Here is an 18,301-nt window from a genome sequence, read left to right as displayed (position 1 = left end):
ATGGATTACTTTCTTATCAGGCACGAGAAAAGACTTTGTTTTTTATCATAGTGCAGTGATTATCCGGCCCCCCAAAAATGTGTATTTTCTACCTCAATATCTTTGTATCACCAAGACTTACAAACAGCCATATGCCAGTCATATTTAGCTGTCAGAAGTTTAGGTCCTGAGACTAAAGATTAAATACTGATGTTCAAGCAAGGTTCCCTTAGGGGATTCCTCTGGCCTTCAAAGAGGGACTAGGAAAACAGTCCCTCAGAATTACGACATGGCTAGGCCATCATCAAACAAAAACTCAACAGTACAGATTTAGCTAAGAGCTGATCAGAGATCAAGACAAATATATGCACAGAAGTTTGGATTTCCAAACTCATGCTGAACAGTTGTTTTCCTACAAAATAGAAAAAAAAAAAAAGAAAAAAAGAAAAAAAAAACTAATCATGGCCAAAATAGAACTGCCTTTTTATTTAAAAAAAAAAATCCATTATCAAGTATGGAGCAGTTATAGTACAATAAATTCAAGTGAATTTCACACTACATGTTCTTAATGAAAAATAAATGCTGATTTTAACAGCGTTTCTTGGGTTTAGCTTGAAAAATCTACTTTATAACAATAAGAAACACTGCAGTGCATTTCTAAAGCATAATTATACATTATAGGCATTAAAGGAATTCTTGCGGAGAGTCTTAATGATGCCCTTGGGGTTAGTACATTCAGCAGTCCACTTTCCCAAAGACGCATTAATCCCCATGGACAGCTCTGTGCCACGGTTACTATGACTCACCCAAAGGGCTGGCATTCTGGACATAACCTGAAGTCCACACTCACAAAAGTCAAGGTTCATAAAAAGTAAATTGCGCTAGATCAGAACAGCCTAGCAAACAGTTCTGCTCTCAGACCACAGATGGATCCTCTGAATAATTCCTAAATCCCAGGTCTCTTGATATGACATCTGGCTTCTCCTTGCTTTTTTAGCAAGCACTTTCCTAAAACAATATTTGGAAACAGCACTACATATGTGCAATGTCTTCTTCCCACACGTTCTCTTTTTCAAGCCATGGAAATGAAGCTGTATTACATCCAAAACCCTCTTTTAAACTCTTGACAGGTAAAGTGATCATCCACTAATTGAAGATGTTCTTATTGTCACCCTATTTTATAGGAAGAACTAGAAGAGTTGCTCAAAAAGTTTCAAACTTGTGTTATTACAAACGTAAATAAGATGAACTTCCCATTTCATACTAGGAACTGAGAAGTTTTACATTTAAGATTGACAAGACACAGAAGGACGTTAATGTCTTTATGCAGCCAAATGTGTGCAGCCCTATAGAGCAACTGACTATAGGGGTTGAGGGGCCAGTATCCTCACTGTGCACATTTAGGGGGCCTTCACTATGAAACCTGGAAGAAAGCTCCTGGAAGCCATATACGTTTCTCATCACGATCAAGACAGAGGCAAAAGGAATCATCAATTTGTATGATCAGCATCATAACTCGAATACCAATATGCTCTGAATAAGCATAAGATTCCTGCACAAACCAGTGCCTGTCATGGGTGGCACTGTGGTCATGCTTCTGGGCTACAATCAGACCCACCTTCTCCAAAGCTTAGACTCTGAATACTCCAAACAGAAGAGTATCACTTAACGTCAGAAGGCATATGACACATGGTTGAGCAGTCATAATTAGACAGCACACATAAGCCCACTAATTTATTTTATTACATTATATATTTTCTGGACAGCTGAGCTATTGTCACGGATAAAAGGCTGATAGATTAAGTGAGCTAACGAGAAATCAAGAGCGTTCACAGCATTTCTGTGCCACTCACTCACCCGAGACTACAGCTAGAAGCACTATATCCCTTTTCTGAAGAGATGAGCCTTAAGCAGCTGTCAGAAACTTTTGGTTAAGACCTTTGCAGCACTGTTGGATTGGATAACATAAAACATCATATTTGATGAAACATCCACAACTGCAATTTGATACTAGATTCACGACTGCAAGTAAAGAAAATTTAAATGAAAAATGTGAGCAGCACAAAGCAGCTGTGAAACGCATGCTGCAGACAGACTGCCAGCCATGCAACCCTGTGCATGATGAGCCTGTACCACATGAACAGGTGGGATGGGACGTAGGTGAACCAAACCTAATGCTGCGAACACAGCCAGTGAGGCCCACCCTACAAGTGTCTGAAGTAAGCACTGGTACCTACAGTTTCTCACCCTGCATCACGTAACCGGCTCTCTTGAAGGAGCAACAGTTCTGGTCTCAAAAATATATGTATATTAAAAATAACACAAATTGACCTAAATCTAAAGAAACTGCAATTTGCAGAGGAATATCATAGTTTTATTCCTTTGATGGTGTTCTCATTTCCAACCCTTTCTGTCCCTACTTTTGCAAGAGAATGGGAAGGAGAAGGGGTCAGATGTAAACCAGCAGAAGACTCACTCAGCCTACCCCTGGCCAAGTGATAATTAGCTCATTAGTCACAGTCACAGTTCACAACCTGCCAAGACCTGCACATACAACACCGGCCTTTACCACAGGTGACAACGTAAATAAATAAATATGGGTACAAGCACAATAAAAAGTAGCAGAACGTGGAAATGATGCAAAGATTCATATATTCACTCCACAGGCAGTTTTTCAATTTTACTTTTTAGAAACTCCACTGTCACTACCACAACAATGAAATAACAAGCAAGCTTAGGTCTCTAGAAAAGTAAATCTCAGTCCCTCAAGAGTAATATCCATCATAATTGTGTGTCACTGAAAGGTATGCTGCAGACTTCAGAAACATTTCTATCAGAGAGTATATCCAGCTTGATACATCCTTTCTGGCCAGCTATCTATCCTTTCTATTGCCTAAAATTCTCTTTGTCTTCCGATTTGGAAAGAAACCTTTTGAAAACATCCAGTGATCACCCATATATTTCAAGCAGTGGAGACACTTATCACAAAGCCAGAGAAGAGAGCTATCAGGAGTATCAGGAAAAACTTCCTGTCAGTAACATCTATTAGATGAAATAGGAGCCCCAGAAGAATGATAGAAATCCCATGGTTTAAAACATTTCATAGCAAGACCAGACATGGCAATCAATAATATGCTGTAGAATACCTGGCTTGGGACAACATGCTGGTCTAAACGATAGCAGCTACCAGGTATTTCCCTCCTCCTTCAATTCAATCAATGAATTCCAAAAATGTTTATAAATAATTGGCTGAGAATGAGAATAAGGCTCTTTTTAACTAAAACAAAATTAATACAACAAAGCTACTATTGTAAGCTCTAATTTGCTTCTTGTCCTCCAAGCACTGGACAGAGGGCCAGCAGAAGGCCTGTGAATCCCTTAAAGCCTTTCCAAGTTATGCTTTGATGGAACACCTGGGATTCAAACAACACAGCGCCTTTGTGCAGGGCTCCTGAACAAAAAAGTAATTTTACTCACGGAGGAATGGTAACTGAGTACAAGAGGTGCATGGTACTGAGGTACAGAGGCACGGTAGAGAGGTCAAGAGCATGAATTTCAATTTCATTTACTGTCTCAAACACATCAGCAAACTGCCGCATTTAAAAGCATGAACAAACCCTGTCACTGAAATGTTCCCATAAAATACCACTTTGGGATGTTCAACAGATGGAGACAGAGAAGGAGAAGAGCCTGGATTTACCTATTTGCAGCTATGTATACTGTTATATGGCACTGAGATAATTTACCCTAAATGCCAACCCAGAAGAAAAAAACAGATTTAAAGCCTGAAAATCCAATTTGTTGGGAGGATAAGTTTTAAAGCTTTCTATTTTCTTTCTTTCTTTCTTTCTTTCTTTCTTTCTTTCTTTCTTTCTTTCTTTCTTTCTTTCTTTCTTTCTTTCTTTCTTTCTTTCTTTCTTTCTTTTCTTTCTTTCTTTCTTTCTTTTCTTTCTTTTTTAATAATTCATCCAAACCAGCTCCCAGATATAATTCTGCAGTACCTCAATCTAAATTTGCAGCCTCCCCCTGCTTGTGTAGTGCACACTGAGAACAGAACTTGGTGTTTTCAGTTACTTAACCAAGCAAATCTGCTCTGATTTACATTCTTGAGCTATCTTCCTGTTCCCATGTATTTAAAGGCATAAATCACTGTAAACCAATGCAGAGTTTGTCCAACTTTTCATGACAAACAAAAAGCCCAATTACCCCACGTAGTACATAGCAGGAGTATTTCAGAATTAGGCACCTATATGTCTGTCCCAGTACACCTCAAGCACTTGAGCAGTAATCTAGTGCTCTTTTAAGAGCATTATGGTATCCTGTCTAGCCTCCTGCTGCTACTCAGAAAGGCGGTGGATTTTCCATAGATACTGCATCTTATCTGCCAACCCTGAGCATCTGAAATACCTATCCTCTAGACATCCAAATTCCTAAAGTCCTATTCAAATCTTGCTCAGCCAAAACCCTCACTGATTTCAAAGACGCTGATCTCACTGTAGCATGAAAAGCAGAACTCCTCTGTCAAAGTAACTCAAGCTATAAAGCCAAGAAAATAACAACTCACTTGCCTCAGTGTACAAATTAATATTCATAACACATCTTGCAAGTGCAATACGTAAAACATCATGGTCTTCCATTTCTACACTTCACCTCCTATTCAGTTAACAAGGGCATTTACACTGCTTGATCCCCTTCCTTCACTGCAGTTTTGCATCAGTGTAACTCATGGATGCCTATGGAATTCTCTGCAGTTTATACAAGAGCAGACATTCACTTGGTACAGCCTTTCCCCTCATGTCTTTGATCTTACCCTGACTAAATCACAAATAATTAGCAAGAAGTATTGTTTACTTTTTTCTTTTTTTTCTTTTTCTTTTTCTTTTATTTAAAAGGTCAGCTTTTAATATACTCACTAATAAGGGCTTGATTCTTTTTTTCACCAACACCAACTTGCTAATGAAATTCCACTATGCCAGGTCCTCAGCTAGAATAAATAAATAATCCATGGACTGGGACAACAACTTCAGTCAGACTATTTCTGACTTAAAAAGGGAAACTCTCAAGTCCTAATTATTACTTTCAACTGCCACTTTTTGACATTTTACTGTAATATATTTTAAAAAACAGACAGGAAAGGACTTTTTGTATGTGCTTCTTCAGAGGAAAGAAGAATGACTGTTACATTGAGTATATTTCAGCCACTTATACACCTGCTTTAGCTTAATGTGCAGCAATATTTCTTCATAACTAACTCAGCTCTGCATTTTCAAAAGTTGAACTGTTCTTTTACTGTATCGGTATCTCTCCCGTTTTCCTTAATGGAATCTATATGCTGTGTTTTTATGTACTGTTTTATCTGTATCAATATCTATATCTCTGTTGGGCTCTAAATATTGTCAGTGTTAGAAAAGTGGTAATATTTCCTGTTTACGCCACATTCAGCCCAGCTGATCATTTAAAAACATACATTATTCTGCCACGGTTCGATAGTGCTGTCGCCAGATACCTTCTCCATTTGAATACTATAATGCAGTCAGTTAAGGAACGCAGCAAATGTGCATTTGACCATCTCAGCAGCCTTCAGGAGCAAAATCTTGCTTCTTCCAACAGATGATGACCAAAAATAATCTTTTAAAAGTTCAGAAAACCATGACAAAAATCTCAGTGCAGATTCTCAGCTGACATTAACCAGTTCAATCCTAGTAAGGGAGCTACATCTCTTAATATCTACCAGGGATCACGTGGCATCTACCACAACCACGTAGTACCAGTGGACTAGATGAGCCCTCTAGTTCCAACAATTTTTATTTATTTATTTATTACAGTCAAAGCAACCCCACATGTGCTTAAATTCATCCTCAGCACAACGAAACTACTTCAAGTACACATCCTGGGAACACTTTAAAAGAGCAGGTGGCACGCTATCAAATCAGGACAGAACTGGTTTTGAAATCCTTCTGTGTAATTGCATACTAGAAGAATTCAACACTAGCTGATAAGTAGATAAGCACTGTAAGAAACAGGGGAATGATATATTACTGAAAGCATCTGACAACTCAACACAAAGTATTCCTTTCTTAACAAATAGTATCAGTAAAGAGATTGCAGCAGGTGGGAACTAATTAACAAACATCGGACATCCCAAGATTTCAAAAAATGCTTGATTTTGGACATCATAATTGAGAAATAAAGGTATCTTCAGAGAGGCCTGATTTTAAAAAATCACAAATACTTTCTTGAAATTAGGCATTTCTATGGGATTTTATACTGGACAGAGAAAAACAAAGACGAGGTCACTCGACTTCTGTTTCTGATTGTCCTGCCAAGCCACTCAGAGCTGCCAAGCTCTGACCTCTGACATTATTTGCTTTGTGTAATTTCCACACCTAGAACAGAGGGCTAACAGTTTGTCACCTCACTGGAGTGTCATGAAACTTAGCCAACAGATGCATTTGGCACAGTTCAATGCTTTTCAAGGCAAGGTGATGAGGTAGAGCAAGGGTTCATTTCATGTTACTGTTTTATATAGTATAACAGAATTTAACCATAATCAATATACCACTATCAGATGAAATCAGTACCAAAATACCAACAGCAAAGCTACTAAGTATTTCCCTTCCCTATACTCTAGGCAGAGAGAATCTAAGATATGCAACAGAATAGAAATACTTTTTTTTCCATCTGAAACAGACTTTGGAAATTCAAGTAAAATTGCCATCACCAAAAAAAAAAAAATGCTATCAGGGAAGCATTGTTCACAGGCTGTCCAACTTTCAGGGAGCCAGGGTGCTTTGTCCTTAGCTGGTGCTGCCAGTGAGTTGCTGTGCTCAGCAATTCCCCCTTTTCATGCCTTACTTTTTTCTGTCTATACAAGGGAAATTAAGTTCTTTACTTAGCAAATACCACTGAGATCTAAGGACAACAAATAACCATAACACAGATCTGCACTATTTCAAAAATCATCTATTATGCTTGCACCCCTATGTCTTTTCTTTTACATTTAGGGGCTCTGTATGGTATTTGATTTTATACTACATTGAATGAAGGTTACAGAGAGATGGCTACTACAATTATGATCAATAGAAAACTGCAGATTTTTTCTCCCAACCAAATCTTTCCAATGATCCAGCAAAACACATCAATAAAAAGCTCTGAATTGATGCTGTTTCCCTATTTCATGCCCTGTTTAAGTTCCCTGGGGATGACAGATTAATTTAATTAGTTTTATTGAACTGCCTAGTTGTTTTTATTGGCAAATCCACTCATACAAAGAAGGCTGCAAATTTCTCTTGGGGTTAGCATTGTTCTGCTGGTCCATTTTTTAAAATTAAAGTAAATTTACTGTCATTTCTTATATAGTTTTCTGCTATGCTTTCTGTGGTTAGACTCAAATTTGTAAAGTGCCTTTGCTGACGCTTACGTAGGAAGTTTAAAGTTGTTGTTTTTTCTAAACATGGTTAACAAAATAAGGGGAAGGAGACAGCTACCTTTAAATGGAGTGTGAACTAAACATCACTAAGCTTTCACTGGGGAATTAAATTAATCTGATCACAACACAAAATATGGCTCTTGTATGCCACCTGAAAGCAGAGAAATGGTCAGCCACTTCCAGCTTCCTTTGCCTGACAGCCTGCTGGGCACAGAAGCATCAAAAGAGCAGCACTGAGGCTATAAAGCACACAGCCAAGGTTCAGTTTGCTTAGAGATGGGTCTGATCAAAGCCCTCAGACCTCAACTCAGCGCCAGGCAGGATAAAGTAGATCAAATGGAGCAAACTTAATAGCAGGAATGGACTGCATTTAATCCCAGTGGCCAAATGGCCAGGAGCATGGAAAAATTGTGAGTCGAAACTTGGGTTTGGATAGTAACTTTTTATTCTAACAGCAACTTTTTATTCTAGTAGCTGACTGATCCAGGATATCCAGGATCCTGGGCTCTTCTCTCCCTCTCCTCTCCCTCTCCTCTCTTCTCCTCTCCCTTTCCTCTCCCTCTCCTCTCCCTCTCCTCTCCTCCTTTTCTTTTTTCAACTGAGAAGAGTAATTTAAAATCTAGATGAAAAACATAAAGTTTGGACTTCATTCTTCTGTGCTTTTTTCTTTGTTTTGTTTTGTTTATAGAAGGTCAAAGGAAATATTTTATGCTCCAGTGAATTTGCCAATCTTCCTCTGAGTTTAGAAGCAGATGCTGTTTTCTAATTTTGGACACCTAATTCTTTCCACCAGATTTCAAGCATTCTTTCTAAGATCTGAAAGAACCCTGTGCAGCATCTTTTTAAAAATTGGAGATTAGGTCTATTTCAATGAGATTTTGTCCAAACATGTTCTAGTGTTTAGTTTTGAAGAGATCACTCACTGACCACATCTACAGAAATCTGTATCACAAATTCTTTTGTAAATCCAACTATTTTGAGGCTTCAACTGCATTGTCAAGACATACACAATTTTTCATTGGACTTACACAACATAGCAGAGTTGTACAACCTCAAAGCAAATGCCAGCTAGCTGTTCTATTACTGGACTTTTTTATAATCAAAGCTAAAACACCAAACTAACAAAAACTAAATACGTTAACTTGGCAAAAGCATACAGATGTTCAGTGATTCTAAAACCAATACAAATTAATGCTTTGAAAAAAATTATTGTAGATAGCCCAGAACAATCAATGGTGCTTGGGTTTTGTACTCAAGGTATATTCCTTTCAACTTCAACTTGTGTGTAAATTTAATTGATCAAGACTTAGTTAGGAAAACAGATTCTTATGAGATGCTTGTAAGAATAATAAAGAAACTCCTGGTGAAAATATTCTTGCAATCCAATCTGGGAGCTAGTACAAATTCATGTACAAGTGAAAATCACCTTATATAAATACAGTACTCTGTGAAATCCGTGGAATCCAATTATTTCTCTATGCTTCTTCTGTTTTCAATGTTACAACAGTCAAAAATCTATCAGACGGTGATGATTTTCCATTTTTTTTAAGACCTTCTCTACATTTACATACACAACTGAATAGGCTGGGTCATTTGTGTGTACAAACAGGTATCTCCATATCTAATTATGCAGGATGGCAAACTCTAATGCTAATGATAATTGTACTAAGAGGCAGAGTATGGATCTACAGTATTATCAGGCCAAATTCAGAAAGGTAATCTGTAAACGGCTAGATTTTACTTGACACTAACCACAAAATGCCACAGTGAATACCAGAACTCATCACACGAAAGAGAGCATTTCTGGAGCCTACTAACAGACAGTCTTATTAAGCTATCACAGTTGCTTTTTTAAATTATATTTTTAGAAGCCAAATGACTTATTTTTCAAGTGCAAAATTAAGAAACTAAGAATGTGATATTTTGCAGAGTATTTTGCACTGTTCTGATACCAAAATGCCTTGTACCTTAAGTGGAATTTTTGCAGGTCATTAGTTTACAATGCAAACCAGCACCTTTGGGTATTTTTAGAGGAAAATGAAGACAGGAGAAAAACAACCTGAGCTATTTTGCTCATACAAACATAGGAAACTACATTTCTAAGCATTTGATTCAGTTAAAACTCTACCTTTGATAAGCAAAGTTTTAGTGGCAGATGCTGTAGCGACAATGTGAGCAACTGAAATACATGCTGAGGCTTTTTGCAAGTAGTATCATGATATGCAGCATGCTTCTAAGCTAGGGCCTATCCCCAGTGTATCAATCATACATAAAAGAGACCAGAACCTAATTTTCAATCCTCTTATCTCATCTCCCAGCGCCTCCTTTCTCTTCTATTTTTTACTGGGAGGAGAGACAGAAGGCTGCCACAAGATTATTTCTACGGCAGCTTCAACTCCCCCACTGGTTTTCTGCTCAGTGCCTGTGACTGACACTTAGTTCTGCCTGAAGGACAAGGACAGGACAGACTTCTGAGTGCCAATCAATGGAGCATGCTGCATAGTGTAATTGGAAAATACAGTGCTTCTGCAATAAGATGAGGATATTATTCCAAGTGGAAAGCTGTGGTAAAGACAATTATAACTGAGTAATATGTAACTCCCCTTTATCCTTATTGCTCCTGACTTAAACCAGACAGAATAAATGAACCTCAACTACATAATTTGGGTACAGATCGAAACTTCCTGTAATCAGAAGCGCTCAGATCAAGGTTAAGCCCCACCTTTTATTTTATCTTCAAAGCATAAGGTCTTTTCAGCCTAATTACCCTATAGAATTATACTTATATATATATAATATTATACCTTTATATCACAATAATATACCTATATATTACCTTCATTCACGTTATTTGTACAGCTAGCTCGGTGCATACCACAGCATAACACAGCAAGCCAGTGTTAAACTGCACAACCCTGGTCCTAGGCCATCATGTACTATGAAGTACTTTCCTTAGGCTCTTCTTGTCTCAGTATTTCCCTAGCAAAATGACATGGGACTTACTTGGATAGTCTATCCTTCCACACATTGCCCCCCACAACCTCCCTAAACTGAGCAAAACATGGTTAACCATCTGTAGGGCCCTACCTGAGCAGTCTGTGAACCAAGCCAAGGAAAGTTGTCATGAGAGATTTCACTGCTGATAGGAAAAACAAAAGCATCAAAAGGATTTGTCTAAGGTCATGTAGCAAGTGAGTAACAGAACAAGACTAAATACTACTCCTCTTTTTACCTTCCCTTCTGGCTGCAATTTCTAATGGGAAATTTGGGTGGTACGTACCTTTCAAAAGATAAGTGAACGAGTTTAGAAACTCGTCATATGACTGCTCATGGCTATTAATAAATTGATCAAGGACGCTGTTGTTTAACGATTGTTCTTCCATGATCCACACCTTTACAGTCAGACGGTATATCTGCTTTAGCAGGCTTCTTCTGTAACAAAAAGAAAAGAGCCACATGTATCTGTAGGGAGAAAATATGTTAAGTGAAGAGTCCCTAACCCATATTTATAAGCACCAGAATGTCAATTTTTATTTCACTCCTTGTGAAGTACCGATCGCTGCAGTGGGACTTTACACATTTTCCCAGAATTCAAGGAAACACGGTAATTTTAAGTGCAAAGGAAGACTGTGAAGATGTATGCCCAAAATTTAAGTCCTCGGGTACCATGGGCCAGAGAAGTGCCTCTCTCAGTGGGGCTCCTTCCCCTCATTGTAAGTTGCTTGGTGTTAAACCTGCCAACCCCGTCTTCTTTGCAGAAATAGTGACACCACTCGCTAGCATGTTGGATTTTACAAGTAGGACACCTGTACATTCAAAACTTGGACTGAATCCATCATCTTGCAGGTGCATTATTCACTGTACCATCAAAGCCACTAAACCCAGATGTTGTAGGGCACGTTAAATGACGGTGATGTGCGCGTGCATGCTGAGGCAGCACACAGGCCGAGACGAGCATGATGGAGCTGGGCCACAGAGGAAGGCCAGGGCCCCATCCTGAGAAGGGAACAAATGTTGAGAGCTGAAGACACACTGTGGATGCTCTTCTTAACCTGTATAAGCACATTTTAACAGCTCTGTGACATTAGTTAATATTACTAATTTTTTATACATATAGAGACAGAGTACTGGAAGTAGAAAGACACGGGTGGAGGCATGGGCAGACCTAATTCTCTCACACAGTGGCAACCTAACTAAAATAATTAAATGACCGGTTTGCATACATTAATATGATAAAGATACAAGAATGCAATAGTGACCTAGGGCATGATTTTTACATGTTCCCATGTTTCTTCCCCTGATTTACCACAGCATTAGGAAGTGTCTTTGGGGAACGAAACCTTAGATCTTCAGCAAAATCTCATATCAACTACACTAAGGATGGGCTGAGAACCTGATTTTAAAGTTAAATAAGATTGAACAAGAATTGTTCCAAGCCCAGCAGGAAAATAAAGCATGATTTCTAATGTCAAACTCTAATTTTGTTGAACTGCCAGCGCGTAAAGGCAGCTGATGTTCTGAAGATGTAAAAACACCTGCACAGCCACATAACCTGAAGTTTAAGTCTTCTCATGTTTTGCAAAACACAAACAAGCATTAATCTCTCTGTGGACTGACCAAGCAGAATATCATTTACCAGAGTCTCAGAGTGGTTTATGCAAATTACAGTAGTTTTAGAGGGAAGCAATGCCTTTCTATTCCTCATTACTGTTCAGTTATTAGAGTCATCATTTGAGGTAAATTTCATTATGTGAAAGACTGCAGTGATTTGTAAGGCCAGTGTCAAAGGGAAAAATATACATACGTATATTTAATCAAGAAAATAGTAATAATTTTTAGTTTTTCTTTGGCGTCTGGCATCTAGGATCTCCAAGTCCTTTATAAACACTAATGAAATAAACTTCACAGTAGTCCCATGAGGAAGAACAAATATTATTCCCAATAACAGATGAGAAAAGCTGAGTCACAGAGAGTTCAAATGACTTATTAACAAATCAGAGGAGGTCTGGCAATACAGCTTAGATTCCTTTACCCTAAAATGCTCTAATAAGATAGAAAGTTGATAATTTGGGCAAACAGTTGTATAATTAACCAAACTGAATGGCTGCTTTCTCAGTGTCTACAGCCACCCAGCCATCAGCTTAGAATTAAGCATCCAGATCATGTGCTAGCAAAATGCTCTAGCTCAATTCTCACCCTCCTGTGCAGCCTTTACTTTCTGCACAACTTGGGAAACTTCCTTCAGGTTTTAACATCCTGTACTGGACAAGCTGTGGAGGACCAATAGTACACCACCACCCTGGATAAACACCAGGTTTTGACTCCGTATGATTAGCTAGGGAATGCAGTGCTGAATGCAGCTTGACAAAGTTTTAGCCATATTACAATTGTAAAAACCTGAATATCAGCCTCATGAAAAAGCCAGCAAAGGATTCTGCTAGCATATAATCTAATATTCAATACCTGGAATCTCCTGATATAACCTATAAAAGAAGTTATCCCTAAAGGTTTTAAACATACATTTCACTCAGCCTATGCATTTTCATCTAGCATGTACTTCAATATGCATGCACCGGGAGAAGCTTCACCAAAATAGAACTACTTTAAAAAAAAATAAAAAAAAAATAAAATAAAAAAGCAGAGAAAATTCCCTGGATAGTCCAAGCATGGGAAAAGATGTCTTTCTCAAGACTGACAGGGTTTTTTACCGAAATATGGACCAAATTTTTACTCAAGACAAAGCCGTAAATCCAGAGTATTTCTCATACAGCCAATGTAGTTGTTGCTGGCTGACACTAGTATATGAGGTCTGCTACCAGAGGTGTCAAAGCCATTCATCATGGTTAAGGAAATAACTTATAACTCATAGGTGGCATTTCCTTATTTTTTCCTTACAACAAACACAGAGAATATATTCTGTAACATGAGTGCACTGAATTATTCATATTTTAATAAAACCTAAATTGGAAAAGAGGGGAAAAAGCCCTATTTGTAGTTTTGGCAGTCATCTGCTTATTTTATCTCCATTGCTTTTTATGAGAAATTCACAGTTTCGTTTAAAAAAAAAAAAAGCAAGAAATAAAATGCAAAATGGGATACAGAAGTAACAGTGCAACACAGTCTTAACCTTTCCTTGCATAGCCACAAAGCTGTTATTTAATTCTACAGAACCAGGATATCAGACAGAAGAACCAGCTAGGTCCTAATAACAGCTTAGCTTCTATCAGAAGAACATCCCTTCTCTTAACCAACAGAGAGGAGAGACTGGCAGCTAGACCTACCTGTCCAACCTATTTTCAATTACTTTGAAGAACGGCAGGGTGCTATTTCATCAGCCTAAATGAAAGCACAGATGTCAGTATTTGGAGAACAAGTACTATTCCTGAAACTGAACATATGGTTAAGATGGATGATACCATGGTGAGGTGTTCAAAAACTTAGCTCTCAGACTGTTCAAAAACTTAGCTCTCAAACTGTTACAGTTTTTATATTTTTCATTTTCATTTCACTTTGCTTTTCTGCTGTTTCCCCACCTCCTTTTTATCCGAGTCTCTCTTAAATGAACCCCAAAATGTATGAAGTGCAGTTTTGTGATGTAAAGAAACTACAGCCAAACTGACCAGAAGACTCTCCAGAATAAATAAATAAATAAATAAATAAATAAATAAATTATTTTTTTTTTTAATTTAAAATGATGGATTGGAATCACCTGCAATTTATGAACTGGATACAATCACACCTCTAAGAACGAAACAACTGTGTTGTTCTGCTAGACAGTAACTACTACCAGAACCGAAAACTTGTCTTTCTCCCAAAGGGCATCAACTTTCATCAAAGGTTTCAAGGAAAGTAAGACAAAGATATCCAATCCTTTCCCTGAGCTGTCTCTGGATAGATTTAGAGTCAAATATCAGTAAGAGATGCATTCAAGCAGCAGCTATCCTTTTCTCTTTTTGCATTTCACTCCTGTTCACTCATCCAAATTACTATAATGAGGTTTCTTGAGGCAATCATTCATTCAGTCTTGCTGATCGTCAGCAGATTGTGTAAAATCAATTTTATTTCTCAAAATGCAGTCTTCTTTCCAGCAGTTTAAGCCAAATCAGAAATCTCTGCGTTGAATCACAAAGGAAGGTCAAGTGAGTATTAGTGTGATTTCAATTATGCAGTTGTTAGTTCTATTAAACAATAGAGAAGTGTGGTGGAATATGGTTTTCCTGGTGTATGCTGCGTTTTGAACGTTTTATTATGTTTCTTTTATACAGAACATAGGTAATGAATGAAAAATCAGGATTCTGAATTTTTAAATGGGAAGAGCAATGAGCTACTCCTCTCTACAAAGTCAATAAAATCTCACATAATTTTATTATACTGAAAAAGAAAAAAGAAAAAAAAAACACTTCTCTAGTCCTTTTGGCATAGGTTAAAGTCAGGTTGCTACAATATGAACTTGACCTACCAAAAATCATTCTTGATTAAAATAAGCAATATTTGTTTATAGATCACTTGCAGGCTCATGGGAAGCATCACTAAATACACCTGTTCTCAAGATTTTATAGACTATGTCTGTACAAATCAGATTGAACACAAATACATTATTGTTACTTCTTCTATGCTGGACACTGCCTGATCTTTTTCCCTGTGCAGCTAACACAGCAACTAAACCTCTCACAACCTTTTTCAAAGGAGTCTTTAATACTTCAGATTTAACTAACATCTCATAAAAGCAACCACACTGTCTTACAACCCACAACACAGGATAAAGCAACAAATATTTCTGTAGCAGCTCTCACCCACAGAGCATTCCCATGCTGGTCTGCACTATAATGACCTGGATTTGCAGGACTCTTTTGCCCTGGCTAGTTAAGCAAGGAGGCATGCAAAGCTGGAGCTCCTGCATGTCCTTAAATAAATGCCTTTTTTGTTGCCTATGGACATCCTAGAAATGTCACCCTAAGAAGCATCTCAGGATGGCACTTGGAAAGTGGGCTAAGGGAAGGGATCGATCCTGTGAGTTCTTGAGTGTAGTGAGAAAGGCACCAGATGTTTTCAGTGGGGCAGCACAGAAAAGTTACCCACTCTCCAGTGAGCTGTTCACTTGTTGCCTGGACACCTGCAGAACTACAGCCACAGAAGCAAGCCATCCCTGCCTGCAGTCCTGCCCTACTTGTCCCTCTTCTCCTTCTTCTCCTCCTCCTCCTCCTCCTGCAGCCCTCCAGCTGTGGGGCGGCAGGGCCACACCAGCCTGACCGCAGGAAGCCCTGGCCACAGCCAGCTGCGGGTCTACCCAACCACAGGGACAAGCTAACTAAAAAGTTTCAATCACGAAGCACAAAACCTTTCGAAGGACGTTTCTTGCAGTGCCTCTCAATTCAGCGTGATCTGCAACAGCTAATCCCGCTTAAATCAACTGGACGTTTGCCACTACCTTCAGCAGGAGAAGGTCTTAAGGGCACGCACTTAATGCATCAGCAATTTGCTCAAACGGGAGCTGCATCTGCTTATGTAAGCTCATTACCAAGCCCCAGACCCGACCTTCGTGGTGGTCAAAGCCCCGCGCCCCTCACATGCAGCTCCTACGGGCTTTTAAGGCCTGTATCAGAGGGCTCTAATTGCCAGCAGGCACATTGATCCTGGGGGATTTCCGAGCTACTGTGTCTGCCCCAGGCATGATCAGAGGGCTGTTTTTTTTTTGTCACTGTTCTTGTTTTTTGATGAGTTTCCAATCGCTTCAAGAGTGCTGTGCACTTTAAAGCCGGAGGCCTGACAATGGTAACGCTTCCTGCGCACCAAACACTGGTGAAGCATGGGGCCAGTGGGATGTCGCAGTCAAAGCACAGCTGGGTGTGATCAGCTGCCCTAAATACTGGCTACTGGTGGTTTTAGATGAGATTCTAGGACACTGGATGCCCCGTGCCATTTTTTTCTCCACAGGCTTCAGCCCCAAGGTCTCGGCTAAACGTCCAGGCGGGCACTTGCAGGCGAGGCTTACACAAGTCAGACGGCCTTGCCTTCCTTGGCCTCACTGGAGCATGTTGCTGCCACCCCCAGAGACCAACCTCTGCCTCTGAGCTGACTGCACTTCACCCACAGAAAATATGCTGAAAAGCCTGGAAACGCCTCGATGCAATTTGGAATGAAGACGTAAACCACACATTATTTTAACTAATTAACTGTAGGAGAAGAAAATCAAGTGAAACTAAGCATTTCCGTGACAGTTGATTAAGGAGGTATTGGGGAGGCATTGGGGAGGCAAGGACAATCCCCAGACATGGACTGTATATCTCGAAACAAGACGCTGAAACTCATGATAAGGAAGCGGCAGACGGACAGAGAAACAAACGTAAGGACTATAAATCTCAAAACTGGACATTGGAATTCATTATAAAGATACAACAAATGGAAGAATTAGCAACAACCAGCTCTTGCAATTAAGAAACCTGCCAATTCAGCAGATTCCTGACCAAAGGTGAAAAGTACACTGTGAGGAAGACTCGGGGTCTTCCTCCCAAAGACCCCTGCCCACGTTCCAAAGACCCCTGCCCACAATTCCTGGGAGGCTCTACGCAGGCGCAAGGTGCCAAAAGGCTAATTAGCATGAGAAGCGAGGGAAGGCGGGGATAGGTAATGAATATGTATAGGCGCTTGTAGAATATTGATAGATTGATTGTATAAATTCAAGACTGCTTTCTGCTTTGGGTATGCACGATAGGTGGAGAGATCCCCCGTGCATCCAGCGCTGCAATAAAGAATATACCACTTAAAGGAATTTCGGCTTCGATCTTTGAATCACAGTGAGCAATCTGCTGAAAACATACTACCTTGGTCAACGCTATTAAAACAGAAATTGTGAAGAAGAAGTTTATTTTTTCATTTTCGTATTGGTTCTCTGCCAAAGAAATTCAGGATGCAAATCCTAGGTGTTCTTGCTATGAGCTGGACAGCTCTAAACATGATTTTTCTGCCTTGTACATACATTACCCCACGGCTACTTGCTGCCTGCAGCTCCTCCAAAGCGGTTTGTCACTGACAGTTACAGAAGACCAGCTTGGACAGACCACATCCTCATCCAAAACTGACGTGCCATTGCCAACAAACTTTAATTTCTCTGTCTTCTCATCCACAGTAATTGGAAAAAGAATTTCTAAAGATAAGACATCAGCTGGCAGGAGGAGAATAAAATGAATGTATAGTATTAAATAAGACAACTGAGGTTTGGATTTTCTCTCATTTCTATCTCTCTTGTCAGTAGATCTTTTGTTTGCAGACCCAGACAAGGGTTAGACTATGTCAAGCACTCGGATAAGCAGCTGTCAAATATCATCTAAGCACTACCAAAAATACAAATAGATCTGCTCTGAATAGCCTTATATTTTGGGGAAGCTAAGTTCTTCAGCCTTGAACTCTGCAGTGCAGTTTACTTCTGCTCTTTGTTTCACTAGAGAAGTAATAGGCCCATGTGGACGTTACAGGGCACAGTGCCTCAGAGCTGTTGTATTTCAGCTGAGAAACACCACCACATCCTACATGCATTACAGTTATTCAACGTCTCAGGATGATTATCACAAATATTGGGTATGTTTGCTTTCCTGTAATAACCAAATTCCATTTCAAGCTCTTCCTATTTCTATTCTCACTGCAGTTTCAAATGGGAGATGAGATATTTCTAAAATACTGTGTAGCAGATGTTGTAACTCAGGAGTGGGTGAAGTAGGTCCAGGAAAGCAGAAGCAGGGAGCTATGAAGAGTGAATTGTTTTCCAGGTTCATCTGTTTATTTGCCGTGCAATGTTATGCAAGTGGCTTACCCTCTGTGCCCCAGTGCTGCTAGCTGCTGAAAGAATACGCTCCCATAGGACTTGGCAGAGTCTAATTGCATTTTGTAGGAGAAAAG

At 39.2% G+C, this 18,301-nt stretch overlaps 1 protein-coding gene across 1 annotated transcript in view; it reads right to left on the bottom strand.

Annotated features, from left to right (window-relative positions):
* IFTAP (intraflagellar transport associated protein) overlaps positions 1-18,301 on the bottom strand; it is a 40,126-nt gene that overhangs the window by 17,961 nt on the left and 3,864 nt on the right. The window contains exon 2 of the mRNA XM_082760555.1: positions 10,689-10,840. Within this exon, the coding sequence (XP_082616681.1) occupies positions 10,689-10,791 (103 nt within the window). The 5' untranslated portion in view covers positions 10,792-10,840. The remainder of the gene's footprint in view (positions 1-10,688; positions 10,841-18,301) is intronic.

The sequence above is a fragment of the Aythya marila genome (assembly GCF_965140915.1).
Source record: "Aythya marila genome assembly, chromosome: 5".
Taxonomy (NCBI): domain Eukaryota; kingdom Metazoa; phylum Chordata; class Aves; order Anseriformes; family Anatidae; genus Aythya; species Aythya marila.
This window is presented reverse-complemented; position numbering and strand designations above follow the sequence as displayed.